The sequence below is a fragment of the Drosophila erecta genome, unplaced genomic scaffold, assembly GCF_003286155.1.
Source record: "Drosophila erecta strain 14021-0224.00,06,07 unplaced genomic scaffold, DereRS2 tig00000021-arrow-pilon, whole genome shotgun sequence".
Lineage (NCBI taxonomy): Eukaryota > Metazoa > Arthropoda > Insecta > Diptera > Drosophilidae > Drosophila > Drosophila erecta.
This window is the reverse complement of record NW_020825198.1, coordinates 20,598,924-20,621,630: the sequence shown is the minus strand read 5'-3', so window position 1 is coordinate 20,621,630 and position 22,707 is coordinate 20,598,924. Positions and strand designations below refer to the sequence as shown.

At 44.8% G+C, this 22,707-nt stretch overlaps 1 protein-coding gene across 1 annotated transcript; it reads right to left on the bottom strand.

Moving 5' to 3' along the window:
• Nucleotides 1–4,014: 4,014 nt before the first annotated feature.
• On the bottom strand, nt 4,015–7,781 carry LOC6546427. The gene is made up of 3 exons (XM_001973485.3): nt 7,564–7,781; nt 6,457–7,504; nt 4,015–6,282 (listed from the first exon to the last, which is right to left on the bottom strand). The coding sequence occupies exons 1-3, from the start codon at nt 7,637–7,639 to the stop codon at nt 4,128–4,130; spliced, it is 3,279 nt and encodes a 1,092-aa protein (XP_001973521.1). The 5' UTR covers nt 7,640–7,781; the 3' UTR covers nt 4,015–4,127.
• Between the last annotated feature and the right edge of the window lie 14,926 nt (nt 7,782–22,707).

Sequence of the window (22,707 nt, the reverse complement as noted above, 5' to 3'; positions counted from 1 at the left end):
TATTCGGTATTGAGCGGCTGAAGCTTACACTGGAAACATCTTACAGTTACTATTAAATTAAAATTGTTTAATTTTTTGTTTGTGAAGTATGGAGTTTCTAAAAACCAGCAAGGTTTAGGTGTATTTATGGGGTTGAAGTAGGGCAGCATATATTATATTTAATTTATAATTTTCACTATTGATTATTTATTAACCTTGCGTACATAGTCAACGATGTCTATCCCTGTTTTAAGTGTAGAATTATAGGAACTACATGTTTTCGCTGCTTTTCACACCCAACTGCAGCTTATCTGGATGTCCATCGATCAGGAAGTCCCGCATATGGCATTCGAAATCAGGCTCACCCCGAATCCAGTGCGCACTAATTGCACGAAACAAAGCCCCCAAATTAATGCAACGCATTGTGATTGCGAGATTCAACACGATTCCAGTTAGTAACGCCGATTAGGATCTGCCAGTGGCCTCACGCACCGATTGAGGACATTAATGTGTCAACATGTGCGACGATAGGAGCCCGGCCAGCCACACAAAAGGTACGTTCACAGTAGTCCGGACTCGACTAGTTCCTGGTAGCAGGACCACAGCTATGTAAGGACCGATAAGGATCAGGACACGATTCGTGCGAATGTCGCCCAGGGAGAGCAGGGAGCCCAGTGGCCGCTGAGGAAAACGACCACAACAATGCTCGCATAATGAGCAAATCTGGTTGAGATTTCAGTTATCAACTGACATACGACATATGGGCACCCGTAACATTAAAATCTTCAACTTCGAAATGGTATCTTTTCCGTTAATGCCTTTTGCATGCTACATAAATCTCAGACGGAGAAAACTTCAGTTTTATTGCCCGTATGCAAAGTAGGCCCTGCATTGCGAGTCCCGACTGACCTTCAACCCCTTGGTGCGGCTCTCAACTGCTGCGGTTGACCGCATTATTGTCTAAAAGGGTTCCCTTGGATAACTTGATTAGACGCAACATGGCGTTGCTCCTTCGGCGAACATTATTCTTGATTAAGTCACATTAATTATGATAATGATGGCCCCGAAACGAATCCCGGGACAAAGGCGACAATCTCAGACAATGGCAATTGAAATGGGAACAGGATATTTTCTGGCACCCATAAAATAATGGAAGAAAGGAAGTCCGGATGCCAGGACGTGTGCGCAAATAAAAAATAGTGCGTTTCGGGCCCGGCGCAAAAGGTAAAAAGTGTGATAAATGTCAATTTCCTGCTCAGCATTTCGGACACGCTGATGACTTCATCGGCGCGATATCCTCCTGCGGAAGTTATCTAATAACCGGCCGGCTCTCGTAATCCTTTTATGGAATTAATCAAGTGTGGCCATGACAAAGTATTACGGATATTCCAGCAGCTGTCCTTGGGGAACACGCAGATGCATAAGGAAAGTATCTGATCATAAAAGTATCTTACCAAAAATGCTACAAATCGTTTGACTTAGATATAGAAAAGTGCGTTAGGATTGACTAAAAGGACATAAGGAAATTTAAGTACATTAAAATTCCCTACAAGTGGACGATTGGAATTTGCTTTTAAGTCAAACATCCAGCTTAGAAAAATGTAAGTACAAGAAGGCCGTAAAAATGCAATGAAAGTTCCAAATCCCTCAATTATTCAGCTCACATTCCGGGCAAGAGACATTCATAAATTATCCATAAACCAGTACAGCAATTGGGCATAGGAACAATCAAATTTATGGACATTGATTCAGTGCAGTGCCTTGCATCGAAAATAAACAATTTTTATAGTTTATGTGGTGTTTGTCGATGTGATTTCCGCTCGGGAACAACCTCAGGTGGGCTCTGTCCGTCAAAATGTTCGGTTTCGGTTACGGATTGGATTGGGTTACTCAGTTGCAGTTGCAGTTGCAGTCTGCATATTAAAACAAAGGAGTGGAAGTGCAGCTGCCTTGCAAATGATGCTCAAGTGACCGCAGAAGGGCCCAAATGACAAATGGAAACTCCTTGAAAATCCTGAGCAACTGTCACAGCAAAGGAACTGTTGGCAAAATAACAATTAGAAAACAGTTGCAAAAGCCGATCTGTTTTTTGCGATCATTAATCATGCAAAAGAGCAGGCACTCCCGAGATCCCTTGATCGATTTGAATTGCTCGAAATCTCAAAATCTCAGCTTCCCCTCGAGTGTCATTAATTATGTCAGCGTTTTGTAGTTCAAGAGGGTCCGCCATTAACGGGTTAGCTAAATAAATAACGCTGGCCGACAAGAAATGCAGATCTGTCGCTTTGAATTCCTAATCAAGTGTCATTAATCACGGCGTCGCTTTGATTTTGGCATCCGTTCAAGGTGACGGCACAACAATTGCCGCCCTGGCTCTTTTTCCTCACGTGACATTGGAAATGCAATTTTTCCGGCCATACCACCCCGCAGATTTTCGCTCCGCCAAATGGCCACCGAACCGTGCTATTTGCTATGCCAAAAACTCGAATTCAAGGCATCCACATGCAATTTGCCGTCTTGTTGCTGCGAAACTAGAACACGAATGAGAACTTTGTGTTGCCATTATACTGGCGGCTTTGTTTGCCCTTAGTCAGCGACAAAAAGTATACAAAACAGCACTTAAGTTGGCTTAAGCGACAACTATATACCCTCTATTATCAAGCAACTAAATATATTTTATAATATTAATTAATACTGATAGATATATCGAATCTTATATAAAGCTAAGCTCACCACTAATAATATATCTTTAAGGAACAAGGACTTACATTTTGTAGTAATGCCTTTAATGCATTTTTAAAGGAAAATCAAATATCATATTATATCCCTTTTTACAACATTAGATAAAAAATTATAAAAAATATGTTACCACACAGAAGTGGCAGCTCAAGACCTTTAAATGAAGTGGAAATGAAGTGTGCAAAATAGCCCAGAACTTAAGGTCAATTTTAATTCCGAGGCATTGAACTTGTTGTTGTAGTTGCAGTTGGGTCAGATAAAAAGAGGGGGAAAAGGGGAGGTACGGGGAGCGACCTCGCCTTGGCTTAGATGCAGTGGATTTGGGAGCCAGAGAACTCACAAAAAGGCATGCAATTAATTCCTCAATGGCTGCATTGTTGTTACGTGTGGAGTTCGGGTCACAAAAGCAAATGCCAAAAGATATCTCATAGTTACACAGCGCACAAGTGCGTTAATTAACTGAAATATGCAGCGCCCACTTGCTGAAAAGGGAAACAAAACACTGGCAGAAACATAAACGCACGCCCCTTTGGGGCAAATAAAATTTGTTTGCCGAGGACTCGATGAACCCGAAAAGCAGCTATGCCCAGGTTATTTATGATTTTTCGCATAAATTTACGCGAACGCTCGTAAAAATGCGTGAAATACGACATTTTGAGTTCTGTGAAAGTGTAACAGACTCCGACCCCCAGCTTAAGATACTTATATCTGGATACCACGGATCTGGCCAAAAATCAGCAACGCACAGCTCAGCAGCTCGCCGTGAACAATGTGGCAGCATTTGCGTGATTTGTGGCTTTCAGAGCGTTAAGACCAGGCAACAATGTTGCTAATAGACCTGGCTGAAAGCCTGACGAGCAATCCGCATCTAGGCAGCCGAAAATTCCAGACGAACAAGGAGTCCTTTCTCACGGACTGGGAATCTCAGCAGAACAAGTAGCTTGGCCTGGAGTGTGGTGAAGAAGCCATTACACCTTTAAAAGCATCTTAACTGCTTTGAAAACGTGTGCTTATACCCGTTACCAGCTAAGTAAAAGGGTATGCGAGATTCGTTCTAACCGAGTCGATCTGGCGGAGTCGTCTCTCCGTAGAACGTCAAGATCTCGGCAACGATAAAATCTAGTTAGTTGATTCCAGTGTCGTCTATGATGTGCAAGATTGTTTCAGAACGTTGACACGCCCACTGCAACCCGCCATAAAGTTCTTAAAAGTGCTTTTCCTTTTTGATATTAGCTAAAGAGTTCTGATTTGGAACATCTGCAATCAGGCTTTAGAAAGAAATTCGATTTCGGTGCCTGCAATACAAATGTTTATACTTGAAAGGTTTACATAAATGATTTACAGTCGTTCTAGTAATGAATGAATGCGTTGTAAAAGACTCCTCGTCACATAGCAATTATAAGGTGATCTCAATCATCCGCCAAGTCACCCACACCCACTGCACCTTGGGGAGGAGCAGTGGGCACCGCGCTGAAGGGCAGAGCATGCTGGGTGGCGGAGGCCCAACTTCTTCTGGGAAGGATCCTGCCAAAATTGAAGTACTTCTGTCGCAGCTTGTCCTTGATCTCATCCTCGTTCATAATGGCGCTTGCCTCGCGGAAATTGAGGAAAATTCGGCCCTTGTCATCGGTCTTAATGGGTAAAATTTCGGTGCAGACATTACGGGCTTTGAGGAGGAAGCCCTCCTCCTCCTGTTCACCCGCTGCGGATGGAGGTCCTCCGGCGATATTTAGTAGCCGATCCTCGGGGAGAGCCACACTATCCAAGCGAGAGTCCATTGACAGAGATCTGGGTGGCTTGGCGGTGCTTGGGTGGTTTTTCTTCTTTCTCAGGCAAAATGGATCCCGATCACTGGCCTTTACGTACTGGACCACCGGACGATTGACGCCCCACTTGGGCCGATCATCCATCTTGTTGGCGTCCTTATCCTTGCTTAAATTCTTTTTGAAACTCTTGTCTTTGTCTTTATCTTTGCTTTTAGCCTTAAATGTGGTTGTTGTGGTGGTGGTTGTAGTGGTTGTGGTCTCATGATCTTTTTCAGCAGTCGATTCCTTTGCAGGCTGAGTCTGAGATTTCGATGTCTGGGTTGTGGTGGTGGTAGAAACCTCCCGTTTGAGCAGTACCTTGTAGAAGTTATCGTGGAACAAGCAGAGATCGCAGTTGAGGGGCAGCTCTGTTTGGGTCTCCACATCCGCCTGGTGACCCAACTCATGATTATGTTCGTCTCTGTCATCTGAACTATTCGAATTCCCAAGTGGCATAGGTGTCTTCAGCGGTATCAATGCCAGCTTATCTGTTTCGGGCACTGAAACTGGAGCCACATCTACCTCCAGTGAATCTGGGGAGAAGCAGCCACTGGCGGTCACCAAATCCGTTCTTCCAGATCTTGCAGTCGTCAGTGGATCCTCCTCCTTCTCCGCCTGGTAACCATCCTCGGTGTAAATGGAGGTATCTGTACGATGGGTCATCGTGGCCTTCGAATAGGAGCCCGGTGTCTGTGGTGGTTTCTGCATGGGCTGTTGCATGAAGTAGGTGGCTATCTGAAGGTTGCCAATGGTATTTTGGAGACCAAAAATATCGCTGGTAACGGGCAATGGAATAAGGGTAGCTGGTTGCATAAGCAGAGCCACACTTTCCCTCTCCTCCCCCAGGAAAGAGGCCTGTCTTTTGGTTTGAGTTGCTTCTTTGGGCTCCTCTTTTCTGGGATCCTTGGGTTGTTTAATGGGTTTCGTAATGGTGCGTCGAAGGTTGATGGGGGTGCCTATCAGCACTTTTTCCTCTGTCATAACTGGAGGTGCACCACGTGGTGTATTTGATGGTTCTTCCTCTTGGAATGGTGGCTCCTCTGCCCTGGGTTTTTCCTCCTCATCTTCCTCCTCCTCCACGGATTGAACTCTCATTAGCTCGGACTCATCCTCGTCTGTTTCTTGAGAAGCTTTGGATGGCTGGCGGACCATTCGCTTCTTTTGCTTCTCCAATTTGGCCGCCACTTCAGCTTTATGTAGGGCATCCAGCATTACTTGCTGTTTCTTCTGCTGGGCCTCTTCGCGTTCCAGAAGAGTTCTTCTCTCAAATTCCAGACGCTCCTGCTCCAATTGCTTCTGTCTGCGGATGCGCTCCTCCTCGATCTGCTCCTCCTGCCGATGGCGTTCCTGTTCCCATTTCCTTATTAACTCCCGCTCGTGGAGTTGCTTTTTGATGGCATTATGGTACTCCGCCGCCTTGCGCCTTTTGTCCATTCTTTCGGCCAGTGTATGGGCATCTAGAGGGGCATTCTGTCCCCTTAAGTAGGTCGAGGATGACTGCATTGATTGTACATCGTCCTCGCTGTCCTTAAGATCGTGCATGCCGCGACTCAGCCATCCTGGCGGCTGCGGGGATGCCTGGTGACCAGCTCCTCCATTAAAGTTGGCCCAGCGAGCCCGCTCTCTTTCGTGCTGCTCATGGACAAAGAAGTCACTCTGGTCCGGATTGCCAATGTGCACCTGGTAAGTATTCGAGGTGGAGACATCGCGGCTCATACTCAGGTTCGATGAGCTCGGGGGTGCGGGCATGTAGCAGTATCTATGGGAATATAATAAATGTGTTTCATTTAGGAAAAAGTTAAGAAAGGGTATATACAAGTATTAGGATCAATGTTTTGCATTCACAGTAGGAAACCTTAATAAAGCTTATTAATTCCGTGGTTAATTGCAGTTAGCGTGTTTTTATGTGTGATTGGGTCACTTGGTTACTCACCCATCGGCCATGTACCCATCGGCGGCGAGTGGCTCGTATCCCTGCCCTGGCACACGTCGTCCCTTGATGGTGTATATCTTACCCAGCGGATTTCCCGGGGGTGGTTGATGGTGGGGTAAGGGCATAGGAATCGGCGCAGGAATCGGTGCAGCTGAAGTGCCCGCCTGTATCGATCGGCGGAGGCGGCGGCACCCTGCCACGCCCCCGCCCACGGCGCCCACGCTTCCGCCATCCAGGACACTGGCACTACCCATGCCACTAATGCTCTCGATTTGACTGGCCCCGTCGTTGAACCAAATGTCCGGGGTATGGGGATTCTTGGGCGTATCGCTCAGATAGCCGGATGTGTCCTCCTCCTGGCAACCAGGAGGCCCCTGGACTCCGCCACCTGCGCCACCCTGGTTGCCAGCACCAGCTTGGGGATTGTTTAATCGATGTGGCCCGTTGCCGGGATCAATGTCAGTTGGCTTCCCCGTCTTGGTGTCCTGGTGTCTCACCCTCTGTCCAATGGCTGGCAAACTGGGACTCCGCAAGCGCTGCTGTTGCTGCTGCTGCTGCAAATGTTGCTGCTGCTGTTGCTGCAGCAAAAGTTGCTGGTGCTGCTGCTTCAGATGTTGCTGCGCCTCCTGCCGAGAATTCTGCATCCTTCCCTTGGCAGTTTGAAGAGATGTGGGCACTAGTTCCGCATAGCGGGCGGGATTCTGCATCTGACGAGACGACATTCCGGGTGCATAGCTGCCTCTCCTGGTTCTTCGATACATCGACTCCTCCTCGTCCTCAAAGTCCGCATCGGCAGTCCCATCCAGATCGTCGATGTACCGCTCCAACTGATTCATGTAGGCCTGATTGCCGTGGCGATAGTCCGGCTGGCGCAGGATCAATTGCATGTCCGGACCCTGAGCTCTTCGCGAGTGACTAGAAGTTTGATTGGAGGTCGAACTCTGGCTGAGATCCAGGTTTGAGTAGTAGGTGCGAATGGAGGTGCGTTCGATTTTGTGGTGCGAGGTGTGGTGATGGTGGTACATCTCATCCATGCGCGCTATTTCCTCTGTAAAAAATGTATATTTAACAACAGATTATACGCTTTAAAAAGCCTAGTAGACCCACCTCTCTCCTTGGCCCATTGCTGCTTCTTCAGGTCCAACAACCTGTGCGTTTGCCTGGCCTCCGGTCCCGTAATCATGTCAGTTCATTGCTCCTCCGATTCGCAGACTAGATATAGAGCCGAAATATCAAAGGTCGGCTGGAGTCCTAGCACTCGGCGAAGCACCACACCAAGGCTGTGCAGGAGCTTCACTGAAATTCCTTCGAACCCTGGGCTCCGACAACCGAAACTCGATTTGTTTTGCATTGGAATGCCAACGCGTTGTCCTGGCAACCAAACCCCATTCAAGCGGTAAACAAAGCTAACTTAAGGGGTATCACAAATAGTTTACAGTGTCTACCAGTCAGTGCAAACGTGCCAAAATATAGCACTGCAAAATGTCATATTATATAATTATTAGCTTATATAATTATTATTTAAATTATATTATATATTACATTATTATATTATTATTATGGATCTCTAAATATGGTTAGCAAATATGGCCAACATATACTCGCATCACTGCCCCCTGTTAAGGTATCCCAAAAGCCACGAAAAGCCACATCCCAGCGTAACCTTCCTTGCCGATATCGTGAGGAGGGTTGTGGAGTCCTTGCACCCGCTTTTGGCAGTGGGTTAATGCAGTCGGGAAACTTGTTATGTGGGTGGTGGGGCGCCAGAAACTGAAGCCATCGTCGCGTGTGCGATGTCTGTTCCAAAATACACACTCTATTGGCTGTTCGTTGGTATGAACCAAAAGGACAACCAAGAAAACAAGGAGGACTCTGTGGACAGAAGGTCGGGGCTGGGCTGGGGTCTATCGATTTTCCATCAAGGGTGGACTATCCCCACACGCGTGAGTTCAATTACCGCACATACACGTATAGGGAAATGCAACAAGTTGCCAGGCGGAATCTTTAACCTTCGGGCTGGCGTGGGTGTAAAGTGCTGAACGAACGTCCTTCGTGGTTGGCTTTTCCTCGGCCAGATTTTCAGATGCCGGTCTGTCCATTCGATTAGCGGGCGACCAGCCCACCGAGCTCACAGAATTTATTTCCCATGGTCAAAATAGAAATGGCCAAGAGATAAAGGCCAGAGAAATATCTCATAACCCATTTTCCATAAACATACAGACCACAGAGCCAGATCGCTGTGGTGCGGTTGCCTTCTGCCTTCCTTTTGGCTTTCTGTGGTGCGGTGGTGCAGTGGTGCGGTGGTGCGGTGGTGCGGTGCTGCTGGGTCTGTTTTATACGCGTGGGCGTTGAAATCACTGCCAGTCAAAAGGTCATGTTATGATCTTGAGCGAACTATGTGTCTAAGCATGAGAGCATGGGAGCCCGGACCCCAAGCCGAACCGAGTGAGTCGAGTGGAGAGCAAGGCCCAGACTCAGAAGACAGACACCCAGCGCGTACACAGGGAGAAATGGTGTCACACAAAAATACTGCAAATCGTCACCCTTTCAATTCTTGTGGTGCAATAAATTTCAGCAATTCCATAAAGAGAGTTGCAGCAGAAATATAATATAATTTCAAGAAAGCTGAGTCAGTTTGAGTAGCTCACAGTTTGGGAAGATTTCTGCCAGTGCAAGAAAAGGAGCAGCTTCGGATCAGGCTGAAAGCAAAGTTGCGGGTGTTGGGCGCAGGGAAGGGCCAGTGCCACAGACGGAGACAGCAATCAAGAAATCCCACTTGATACAAGTGCATTTATAAGACATTATAATGAGTTTTTATAAAGTTAAACAGGGTCGCCAGCGAGTGCGGGCCTAGGGCGTCACTTAACCAGACGAAGTCCCCCAAGATACCAGCCGCAGCTCCCTCGCTCCAGATGATCTCGGACATTGATCATGATGAAGACCATCAGCAGTCAAGCTAGCCGGGATCAGCAAGCTCATAATTGCTTGTGCAGCTGGGTCAAGAGTGGAGGCGACCCGTCTCCCAGACGAACACATGTCACCACCACTTGGCGTTTTCCCCGGCCAGTCCGAAAAGAAAGTGATCATGCCAGGAGGTGGAGTGACGATCGGCTCGATCATGTCCGCTGCCATTTAGGCAGCCATTTCCATTCATCTTCCAGTCGGCCCAGAGATTTTCACTTGTCCGCTGGCCAGCGGATTGCATCGGATCGGATAGGATCGAATCTCGGATCGGGGCGGGCAATCAATTGAACGATCGCGCTGATCGCGCCGGATCGTTTTGCTCGATCGCTCTATTCAAACGATCGATGTATCATTTAGCGTATAACCCCAATACACCTACCAATAAACAAACAAGCCAAATGCCTAATAATTGTAATTTTCCATATTTTTGTCGAGTCTATGATCGGAGACGAATGCGATGAACTCAAACACGATCGCGCCCCGCAGGCAAAGGAGCCGTTTAAATGGCAGATGGAGAGGAATCAACTGATGTGGCAGCAGTAGTGTATACATATACTAGTGGTATTTTGGCCATATATTTAAAATTTGATTTTTGTAAATATTTAAAAAATAGGATCATGTTTTTACCAGTATCAAAGATTTAAATATGTTGTGTTTGTATAACTACAAATTATATTATTTGCGATCTAGAGATCCAGTAAGTCTCAGAAAGTACTTCCTTTTTTGAGAACATGCCTATTTTTCTGTCCTCGACTGTGCACGTTTAGTGATGGAGCGGGAGAGCATTAGACCATACATATTGATCAAAATTGATGATGTTGACACGAACTTTGAACGACTCTGATCGTCGTCGGCTTTCAAGGGTTTCTCAAGCGATTTTTATAAGTGATTTGGGCAACTCGTGTAGCAAACGACTCTAGGGTTATTCTCAAGTGAGAGTATCGCCCAATACAAGGGGCTTGTATTTTGCGTTTTCGGGCTGCTGAAACCACTTGAAATGGATTTCACAGGCAAGATCGATGGATCGGACGGACTCTGTAATGGAGCTAATTTGGGAGACCGGGTCCAAAAGTGACATTTGGCCTGGCTGTACAGCGAGTTTCGAAATTCCGAACAGGTTGGCTGTCTCTTCGAGAACTTAATTGTTAGGCTCTCGAAGCAATACGGCGTAGAATTTTTGGATACAAAGCAAATAGTTGGGAATTGCGTCTGCTGCACTTTCGATCGCCACTCACTCCAAACTTGGCTGCCCAAAAATGGTCACTTGGCAGAAAAACCACGAAGACGCAGCGCTAGCGCCAACAGCCAACTGTCAGGTGTTTGGATATCTCCTCCAACTCCAACTTCAGCCTCGTCTCCAACTCGATTTCGATCCATCCACTCATGTGTGAGCCACGAGTCGTAGGTACAAAAGGAACAGAAAACAGGGAGTGTGGGTATGATAACTTTGCGATTACTTTGCCCCAGCCTCCAGAATGAATGTTGTCCGATAAACTGAAGAAGTAGTTGCTAGGCCATAAACAGAAAAGAGCTCTTAATGGGGGAACTCAATTAGGCGTAGTTGTAAGTAACCCTTTCCTCCTATGATTTGATCATTGTTAGAGCCTTCTTCAGGTGTTGATAAGTTAAATTTAAGTTAAATCGCAATCCAAATGAAACAAATCAACATAAATTTGATGTAATTCAACATCAGACTTTTATCTTATAAGTTATAAATTGAAAATAAATCCAAACCTCTCTAGATTTACCAACCTATCAGATTGGCAGAGTATTCTGACTGCAATAGCTGCACTGGCCCCTTCATTTATTTCTCCCCTCCTGCATTTGCTGGTTGTCCTCGCAGCTGACAACATGTTACACTTTGGTCACTATAATGAGCCGTAATTAGTGACACCGCTGTATCTGCGACTGGTGCGACTGCAGTTGCGAGCGACACCAACTGCAACTGCAACTGCAGCATCCCAGCAATGCGACTGCGATCGATCGGCTGCGTGTGAAAAGTTGCGCGCTTTTTGATAATTGCCACCGCGCTGCGTCCACGTCTGCGTCTGCGTTTCTGGCCAAGAAGCCGGACACGTTGGCCAGAAGCGCGGATGGCCAAGGAGCTGGGGAGCTGGGCAGCTGGGCAGCTGGAGAGCTGATGACATGGCCATGCGTCAACGTCGGCTTCGTTGGCGGCGGTAAATGTCAGACCAAATGAAAGGAAAACTGATTACGCTTGACAAGTTCAAATTGTTTAGGAACAGGCGACATTAAAGACTGAGAGTAAAAGCCCCAGCTGTCAAAGGCTTTTCCGTTCATTTTTATTTAGCTCCCCCTATTTTCATTTCTCTAGTGCTCATTTTTCGGCGAAACGCTGGCCAGCAATTTCCCACCAGAGAGGTTGGAAAAACTTAAAATGTCCACTGATTGCCGCAGCTTGTTGTTGTTATGGCCACATGCATGGTGGTAAAGGCCTGGCCCGAAGCAGCCTGGCTTCAACTTTGGCTAACGGTTAATACAGTCCATCATTATCAGAAATGCGTTTGCAGCTCCCAAAGCCAGATCTCTGGCTAAGGTCAGTTTAGAGACCAAAAAATTGTTGCCCACAAAGTCCAGCCCCCCAAACCCCCCAAAAAAGAAAACAAAAAGTTCTCACAAGGCGCTGGCTGCACTGAAAAACAGGACAACAGCCTTAAAGCGCACGTAAAAATATTGGTAAATATTATAAATTAAATATTATATATTAATATACATTAAAATATTAGTATTTGGTGGGTAAAGATAGAGCTCCAACTACAAAACTCCTTAAGCAGTTAATTGCATTATAGGAATATGACCTATGTAACACGTTTCTCTGAATAATCATTAAGTAAAACAATTTTATTCTTTAGTTTAGCAACCTGAACAGACGGCTGACCCTTTTAAACACATTTTTATAGATCCACTCGCGCACAAGTACCTGGCATTTTCTCCAGGTGTTGTTCTGGATGGCTGGTTCCTAGGCGGAGAAGAGCTTGACTACATGAAACAGGTGTGGCACGTCGCAAAAAGAAACAAAAAAAGGAAACTGGGAGGAGGAGAAGTGGCTGCCTGTGATGCTGCTACTCTAGCTGACTGGACCAAGACTCTTGGCCCAAGGAGTGTGCGAGTGTGTGCTGCTTTTGGCCAGGTTAGAGCTCTCTGAGGTTGGCGACGCTTTTACCGCACGTTCGTTGTTTTTGAGGTCACAATATGCTGTGTGCTATGCTACACAGAAAGAAAGGTAATAGTGATAGAAGCTAAATAAACTAAGAAAAATATAGTTTGATTCGTTTTTCGTTTCAGTGCAGCTTTTCTGCAATAGTGCACTAATAATAAAGGGCTTTTTATTAGTCAAGCTATGTTAATTGCAATTTGTCGCGGTGCAGGGAGACGGCGACTGTAAGTAGAGGTCCGCGGGCTGATCATTGCTGGAAATCTGCGGACTGGCTGTGTTTGTTTGTCGCCTCTAATGAAACACGCGACATGGGGAAAAGGAGACCCACACACTCACACGCGCACACTCTCAACTTTGACCCGGGTCAGAGGGCAGAGCCGGGCTTGAAATTAAAAAAGATAACTCAGATGCGAAAACAATTGATAGGCACAGATATTAGGCTTTGACAGCAGAAAATACGATAGATGGACACAGCCCGATAAAGCTTACTTGCGTCAAGTCAATTAAGGCTAAACTCCGGGAGAATCTCATAGATTCGACAGCCAACGAGATGCGCAGGTGGAAGTGCCCTTAGCTCCGAGGTGAGAAGTCTTCGGTTTAACGAACTGCCCGAAATGAAAACATTTATAACATATCAGATACGTATGTGGCAGTATAAGTTGCTGTATGATTGATGGCCGAGTGCATTGTGCAGGGGTTTTGAGCCAATTTATAACAACAATCGGGGGATTTGTATGCCGCCTGTCAATTGGGAATCAAAAAGCGTTGTATAAAAATCTCGAACGATCCTTTTGTTTGCGTCGAAAGATCGCTTTGATTGGGCGTATTTATTTTTTGTTCCGCCGATCGTTGAATGCGATGAGTAATGGATGGAAAAGTGGATGTATTACCAAAAACTCAAGCTGTGCGAAAAAAGAAACTCAAAACAATACCAATAAAACGAGAAAGAGCCAAATCGATGGAGGGCACTGCCAACGACACTTTACACCTCCGATGATCCGTCATAACTTTTAACACATGATATAATTTTGCATGGACTGTCGGCCATGGGTTGATTGATGAATGTCCTTCCGCCACGGAATCTGGAAATTAGTACAACAAACTCAACGTACTGTCAGTGCTCGGTAATTGGATTTTCAATCAAACAAAAACTCGAACGAAAAGTGATACCCTGTAAGTAAAGGTTTTTTTTGGGTTTTTGAAGTTGTGGGTGCCCATATATTGTTCCCCAATATTCTGTGGAAATTATAGGATGTATGCGGTTGTAATATGTTGATTGTATAATATTAGGTTTAATTATATTTTCTAGATCAACAAGTCGAATCTCCCTCGCATCCCGATCCACTATAACCCAAGATTGGTCAAAAATTTTATTTATATATTGTAGGGTACCTATAAATCGAGTCTCTTTCTCTCGTCCCCTTCCACTGTTTCGATTTGTTTTACAAGCATATCGTGAGCTCAACAAAACACTTTCAATAATAAGCGGCCGAGAAACAACCGAAAAAATATTATTCGTTAGCGCTGGCTGATGCACCGCAATGATAAGAGACTTTAATTGATTAGGCCTTTGTTTCTCGTTGATTATTGAATCTATTTCACTGTTTCGAATTCCCACGCCGAAGCAGCGAAAGAAAAAGTGTGTGATTTATTATGCACAAAAGGGAAAATATATCGGCCGCGATGCTGGATAGCCAGTTGATTTTTGGGCGGTCGTGGAGCGAGGTCTTTTGGCCACTTTTGTGGGTCAGCGGAATGCGGAATGCGGAAATTTCTACGCTCGATCGGCTAGTACGCAGGTGTTGGGCTACCGCCCCTTCTCATGGAAATATGATCTATGAGCGATGGAAATAAATCCATGGCATGACCTCAGACATCAAACTTCGACATTCGACATTCGAGAAACTCATCACGATGGAGCTCATTAACAAGAAGCTGTGGCAGCTTTGTGGTATTATGAATAATCCGCGGTTTATTAATCAACGAAAAACTGTGTGAGTTTGTTTGATTGCAAATAGACGATGATGCTATTATAATGATCGCACTATTAGGGATTACCAGCAGCTGACGGCAGAAGCCTTTCGGCTTTCGGCCGTAAATCGATGATCGAGACCCACAGCGATGTTTCCTGCACTTCCTGAACCTAAATGCCGATGACAGCCTAATTTCAGGGCAATTAACCAGGGGATGATCGGTAGCCTAATGACTGTATCCATTGGCTAAGAACCGAGAAACCCGAACTAACTGCCGCTCTGCTCCTCTTGACCATGAAATCGATCGACCATATGTTGGCTGTCTTTCTGTGCGGGGAAAACACGTAGTCCGTAGTTCCTCTTACTCGTATTTGGCCAGGAACTTTCTTTAATCGCCGGACAGGAAGTTTTGGAAAACTGTTGACATGTGACACGACTTAGGGTTAAGGCGAGGGGCTCTAATGCACATTTAAATAAGCCCTTTGTTGGCACACATTTTCCCAAACGACGAGTGTTTCGAAAATCCAGCGACTTGGCTAAGTACACACGCACGAGGACTTAGGCACAAAGTACCCAATAATATCTATGGCTCTGAGTATTCCGTTTGCATATTTGCCTCAGTTCAGTTTATTCCTAATTACATGCGTGAGCGCCCTAAATGCGCAAAATGCGCAAAATGCCGAAAGGCAAATATTGTTGCTTGTTTAGGCCGGGTCGCCCCGAAACAACGACAATTGCTGTTTACATTCATGATTTCTGCATTATTTTCTCAACTAAACATGGAAATTTTAATCTGCGACACACGCTCTTTTCATCATCTGCGGCTTAGTCAGGTTTGTTCTTTTTCTCCCTTTTTCAATTTTTACGACTCCCTTCTTTATCCTTCAGACATCTCCTTTTGAGCCACACCCCTGCTTTTTCGGGTGGACATAATACGTTTTATACTCCAGTGTTGACGGCTGTGGGCGATCAGGAACATCTGGAGGCAGAACCTCCGAGTTATTAGTTGGGAGCAGGAGCTCCGTGTGCGGTCAGGCTAATTGAGTGATCAAGCGTGAGGGTCAACAGTTAGTGCCGATCAAGATGCAGACTGCGGCTTAATTGCCGGTTTCGTTTCGGAAAACTAACAATTTTGACAGCAGCAAGATTTAGTTGGGTACAAATGCGGGATAACATGTGGGCAGTACTTGTATATCCTTCAGCCTGGGGATTGAATTTTATATCTGTAACTCATACGGATCTATAAAAGGTTGATGGAAATATTAGCCCCTTTTTGACCCAAAGCTTCTAATTAGCCTGTTTTCATATCCAGCGCAGTGGAAATCGCATTTCTGTACGTGTTCATATTCGACGGCATCGAACAATTAACCACACAATCGAGCGATCGTTTATTTTGCAATTATTGTCTATATAATATACAAATATATTGATTGCGTTTTTTTCTATTAGACAAACAGCCGACACACCCAAAGTGCATCTATCGCCATCTTTTCAGCTCAACACTCGGCTCGAAGTCGACGGCGACTGTCATTAACAACGTTTAGCGATTTTAGCACAATTTGCATTAACAATACACTGGCACACACGTGCAGATCCACTCAATAATCAATATTATATAGAGGCATCAGATGGAGAGCCTTCAAAAGTGCGGAGTTTTGTTTGGATTTCGCCAGACGAAGCCCCACAAAAATGGAGCTGCGATCGATTGCCACACAAAACGCTGAAAAGATGGGGAGTTTGGAGCGATGAGCTGCATCACGATTTAGCTGTGTGCACACATATATTCTAGAGGAAAATCTTATTAAAATTTTATTGCAACAAAATGGAAAACTGAAAACTGGCATCGCCTAAGCTTCAGCTAAAAACGGAATTCGTGCGCATCAAACAGCTTCAGTTGAGGTTTCTGTGTCTTTTGTATGTAGCGGAACACCTGCTCGGATGCGAAGTTGGGGTTTCTTTAGCTATGGGTGCACTTGAAGAAAATTTTGTCTGGAAATACAAATATTTGTAAGGCCTAAGCCTGGTTCTATTCGAAATGCCCCAATAAAAGGTACAACTTGAGTTATCCAATCCGATTTTAGGGTACTTACTTAAGAACTTTGCGCTTGAAATAATTAAATATCTTCTATCCTTTTAGACTAAAATCAGTATTTTATCGGCTTAAAACTAAGCTCATGTCCTAGTTTATGATTACTTTTATTAAATTTGTCATCTGTATGCAATGCATTTTAATAAAAAAATGCCATTTAATTTATTTAGTGCTTACAGCTTAGAACTCGAAAGTAGTTCATTTTGAAAACATTATTCTAATTTATTTCAAGTGTTCTTCAGCGTCCGGCGCAACTGCAGCTGCCGAGTGGTGTGTGATGCATCAGAGTTGGAACTGGCTAAGACGACTGCAGCGATCCGACGACCTTCTTACCGCCCCGTCCAAACAGAAACCGCCCCATCGGGCCAATTGTGCTGCAAACGCGCGGCGACCTTAGTCATTTGTCAGCTCGAATGGGCAAACTGGCGACTGGCGACTGGCAACTGGCAACCTGGCAACTGGCAACCTGGCTAACTGGCAACATGGGAAAGAGGCAACACAATACTCCGCATTGCCATAATGCAGATGCCACTGCCACTGCCTTTGACTTGCCACTTTCCTGGCCGACATTGCCTTTGTCTTGGCCGGAGTCGTCGCCTGGCTAACTAAATATCATTGGGTCAAGTTCAGCGCGGGCTTGGCGGAAAGGCAGACAATCCATCTATTAAATTGGATTCCAATTCCAGTGTGGCAGCGGGAAAATTGAAAACATATTTTATACGATTTTCCCCCAGCTAATCGCCAGCGCTTTGATTTATACATCTTCACAGTTTTATTGTCGGCACGCAGTCAACGCCCCATTCCAGCACCCCGGCACAAGTTCATCTCTGGGTCTTCGTGTCATGGTCCGAGATATATGATTCATTTCAAAATGATTTGCTATGCCATGGCCGGCTTGGGAGCGAGGGAGCGAGGGAGCTAACCCAGTGCAGGTGCCTGCTGCCCGGAGCATCGCCCCACTTTGAAGTTCAGGTAAGTTGAAGTCATGTCCTCCTGCCATCCCGCCATCCCACCATCCTCCCAGATGCGCCTTGTGGGCCTGGCCATTTTATTGCCCATCTGTTGGCGCTGGCCGGCTACTTTCTCACATAACCCGCCATGGGAAATGCGGAAAAGCTGCAATCGTCGAATTTAAGATACTCTGGGTGCAGGTTCAATTCTGCCATGAATTTACGGAAATATACCACATACATCCTGAGGCGGAATTCATACATTTAGAACATGAATTAGAAGAGGTCGCTCAACCAATATTTGCATCTTTGTATCACAATACGTTTGATATTAAATCTGCCAATCTGTTTGATATTTTCTGGCATTTGTTCGGGTTTAAAGTGTCCTCCCAAAATTCGGAAGATCTTCGATTCCATTTGTCGCCGCGGTTCCAATTAAGCAATCTTGGACTGGTGAACTGAATCACCCACTCGGCGAAATCCAGAGTACAGAAACACAGAGCTGGGCTATTCAGGGCAAGCGTTTCTCGCAATCAGCTGTGAAAAATCGTACTCCATTTATGACCCACTAAAATGAGCTTCTTTCACAGCATCGCGGCTTCAGAGGAGCCCGAAGTTCATTTGTGGGACCAACAAATCGACCAACGTGATGTTATGAATTTAATGTATGACCATTATGCATAAATTCACGAAATTCCAAGCGGGCACAGTGGGAAGAGTGAACCGAAAGCTTTGTTTTTCTGGAACACCTTTCGGACCGCTAGATCTAGGGTTAAAAACCTTTCGCACCTGGAGGGGCAACAACCATTTCATAGTCCATTTGGCTGCAAGGTGTTAATAACACAACAACAAAGGCGTTACAATTACACATTGAAATCGGTCCGAATGGACAGAGTGGGGCTTTTCTTCACCCCTGATGTGTGATGTCAACTTCGGGCAGGTTCCCACCGAAGCCAAGTCCAAATGTCCAAATGTGTGGAACAATTGTTAAATATGGCACTTTGAGTTCGACTCGTTCACATTTTTCGGCCACATTTGGGAAAAATCTCTCCCAGCAGCACAGCAGCGGGAAAAAGACAACCTACAACAATGCCCGACTTTTGTGCACGCAACCAACTCCAGAAAGGGAAAAGGTAATGGCTGGTTTTTGACAAAACGGAAGCTGTTCTCGGATGGCCCATTATGTTGGGATATATGCGTAAACTGGTCGGGCCATAAAGTGTAGGATTAATACAGCTTTTTGGGCCGCCTGAATTGTGGAGCAATTTGTTTGGACCACTTCCAAAGCTGATTGATATCGCCCTAGGGCCCCTACTGATCTGCCAATTTATCACTGTCCACGATTTCACATGGCAAGTCGGATCCAAATTGATCATCGCGCAGTTCGCTCCATTGACAATCATAATTCATTTGATTAAATTCAAATTCGCGCTTGTAGAACGGGGACAGGGAGCAAAAGCAGCCGAAGCAGGCGAAGCAACCAAAACACAAATATAAATCTACATACATGGAGAGATATGGTCAACAGTTCACATTTTTCATATGCCGAAATTAACATTTCTGTTTTCGTTAATTTTGGCATGTGGCGACCCCTAGGGTCAAATATGATTTGGTTTCAAGTTTTCCAAACTCTTCAAAAACAAATCGATACCAAAAGCAGATCAATGATCTCATTTGCATACTTCTCCGACCGCATAAAAGCCATCCGAACGGAGAGCTGCAAACCAAAACCGAATTTCAAATAAACTAAGTCCACTCAGGCTGCCAAATGTAAAACATGCAAAGAGCATCGGGCATCCAAGTGCCGCAAGGTGGAAATCAATTTTGTTTTCTTTCGTTTCTTTGTTGGCTTTCAATCAAAATCAAACTCGGTTGAGAAATGAATTAGGGGTTCTCAAAAGCGTCGCCGAAGTGGAAATGCTCTCAAATCATTAAATATCTTTGCTTCTCTTATTCAAAAATTATGCAAGCGAATTACTTCATCTCCAATCAAGATGGATTACCCCACATCTAATCGTATATTTAATTTAATATTTAATTCCAACAAAATTACTTTTGGAGTCAGCTGTTTTGATCATTTTTTAATGGTATAATTTATTTCATATTTTTAATTATGGTATAATAGATCCTGAATCGTATTCACACATTGCTCATAGACATGATGGTTAGTTTTATTTTAGCAATACCCACCATGCGAGAGAGTAATTTGAAGACAGAATTCTGTCGAATCGGAACCAACAACAAGCGAATTCAAATCGAACGCATAAATTAGTCAGAAATAAGCGCGAAAACGTGTTTTAAATTTTTGTTTTCATTTCACGCGCTGCCTGAAAGAATGAACCGAACCAAAGCCAAAACCAAATCGAAATCCGAAAACTGAAAACCGAAAACCGAAACCAAGCCAAAAACTTCCAAATGAAATGAGACGAACAGCTAGCGGGGAGCACTCATGTCAGTATTTGTCAAAAAGTATAAAAAATATACAGCTACGATTGTTGTTGATTTTGGCAGTGATTAATGCATTTATAATTAATTTATTGTACGGGGAGCAGTCTTCAAAAACCGAACCAAAGGTAGCCGGGCATGACATAAGTTTTTCCTTTTCTTTCTCTTTGAAACTGGAGCTGCTGCAACTGCCGCCGAAACTGGATGCCTCATGCGGATGGACACAATTTGCCTGTAACCTAATTTCAGCAGAAATATTTATATTGATCGAAAGGGGCCCGATCATGCTGGGTCGGAATACAAATCGAGCCGGTGATTGATGATGTATGATTGTCAGGACGACTTTAGTCCATTTTCATACACATTCCGCTCCGAATTCACCGATTCTGCATTCTGCATTCTGCGTTCTGCGTTCTGCAAGTCACTCGAAGTTCGAGTTTCGGCGGCGGCAAATGGCAAACGAGAAATCCCGGCAAAAGTCACATACATTAGAACGCATTAAAGTGTAACCAGAAAGGGGCGAGGCCGCAGCGGAAAAGCGGAGGAAAAGAAAGGCGGCGGGCGAGGAAACCCCTCGAGCATTTCCCTGCTGCATTTGTTGCAATTGTAAGGCAGCATTTTGTGAAAATATGCACTGGGCGAAATTAGGAGAACCCCTGAATAATTATTATTATTTGTATTATCGAACAATCAATAAAATCATACCTCGACTATTAAAGTCAAATTAATATTATTAATATTTAAGTCTGCGCTTTCCGTAGGCCAAATGTTGTGTACTACATTTTCCTTCAATAAGCCAATCACATTTATTTCTTATTTTCGAAAGCATCCTTGGACATAAGTGACTGCCTTTTTCCAAGTGTAGATTAATAGAAAGAAAGCAGCGGGAATGGAGAATCCCTATTTAGTCCCGGCTGTGCACCCATAACAAACAAATCAAGAACAAACAATTGTAGGGGATAATCTGTTGCTCACCAGGGATTAGCAGGCACTACCCATCCCTTTCCCTTCCCGCACACTCCATCTCCTTCTGGCCATATGCAAATGCCAAGGACCAAAAATTAAAGCGTGAACATTTGTCTAAAGTATCCGGCTGAGAGTGCGGGTGCAAAGGAAACCGCAATCGGAAAACCGCAAGAGAAGAACGAGGAAAGCGAACTCCTTCTGGTAAGGGCCCTTGTAATGGGTTTAAAACACCCCATTTCTGTTCTGAAGGAAACCCGAGAATCAGAGGCGTTTCCCGACCGAAGGCAGAAGGGTTACCCCTTGCAAAGAGCATCGAACAGGATGATAACGAGCTGCGGGTTTCCACTGTTTTGTGCTCTGTCGTAAAACAGCAAATTGGATTAACTTCTGTGACATTTTCCTACCGAAAGTCAAAATGGGATAAGACAAGACGTTGTGCGCGGAGAAAGCAGGGAAAAGTGGGAAAATTAGTATAGAAATCGTATTGAGCCACGAAATAAGCTGGCTTCACGCCCATTGCAAAATGCAAAGGAAAATACTTACATCTGTAAAATATTCCATTAAGGAAGTCTTTGCCGTGGCAAAAAGGGCTGTTGTTATGGGAACCGAGAAATATCGATGGAACAATACTGAGAAGTGTTGGGTAGCAAAGTACGATCGATAGGGAAAATCAGAAACATTTATTTTTGCTAATAGTTCGATATTAAAAGGATAGTTAAATCATTTTCATAATATGTCGGATATTGTTAAATGAGTATTATTTCAAGGCGATTTTAACATGAAGTCTATTTACCAGACTGATTGATCTTTGTTGCGAAACCTATTTCCAGGCGAAATACATGACCATAAAATAGGTATACCTATTTATCATACAACAACGGGCAAATACTCTATGCACTAAGAGCTGTGGCTATGAATATTCATAGATCTTAATGACCGATACTACCAACGGCAACTATTTACCAATCAATTGATATTACGCCGGCGACTGCAACTATTCAATTTTGTAGATCTTGGGCATAAAGATGGCTAATTATAATTTATACTTAGCGATTACCATACGGTCGAGGTATAATTTCCAGAAACTAAGCTATTTATGATACATTAATCCCGCGGACGGCATCTGGAATCTTGCGGTTCGGCGAGTTTGTCTCTCTTTCGCACTAGGGGGCGCCAGCTAACAATGTTAGTAATATCGTAAAATGTCTTATGGCTATCAACAGATATCGCATTTAATGATCGAAACTATGACAGCTTGACAACTGCCAAACGGGCGAAAAAACTAGTGGAAGATGCAAAAAAAAGCAAAAGAAGCAGACCGTTAGGAAAACTCCATCACTCGAGTCTTACGTACTGCCCTCTCTTTCTGAGGCACTTTGTCCCTCTCTTTCGCTCTTTCGGTCGAGGTCGCGGGAAGTGGGCAATGTACGAGGGGCTTTTGTGGAGCTCGGGGGAGGTGGGTGCTGGGTAAAACTCCACGATCGATAGACCACGCCCACCGATAAGCCGTTAATACGATTTCGATGGATGCGTCTGTGTGAGTGATCGCTCTCATTGATCGCTCTCGTTTGCATGGGTAGCTCTCAGCCAGAGCCAGCTGCTCTGCATTGGTCAGCGAAACGAGAACATATATGCCGGGTATATAAACTCGCCCGATGCACGGGAGACGGCCATATAGTCCGGTCT

Excerpts from the sequence above, each read along its gene's own strand:
- LOC6546427 (XM_001973485.3), bottom strand. The coding sequence starts at position 7,639 with ATGATTACGGGACCGGAGGCCAGGCAAACGCACAGGTTGTTGGACCTG. Across the intron at positions 7,505-7,563 it reads GCAATGGGCCAAGGAGAGAG|AGGAAATAGCGCGCATGGAT; the intron begins GTGGGTCTACTA and ends CATTTTTTACAG. Across the intron at positions 6,283-6,456 it reads GATGGGTACATGGCCGATGG|ATACTGCTACATGCCCGCAC; the intron begins GTGAGTAACCAA and ends ATATTCCCATAG.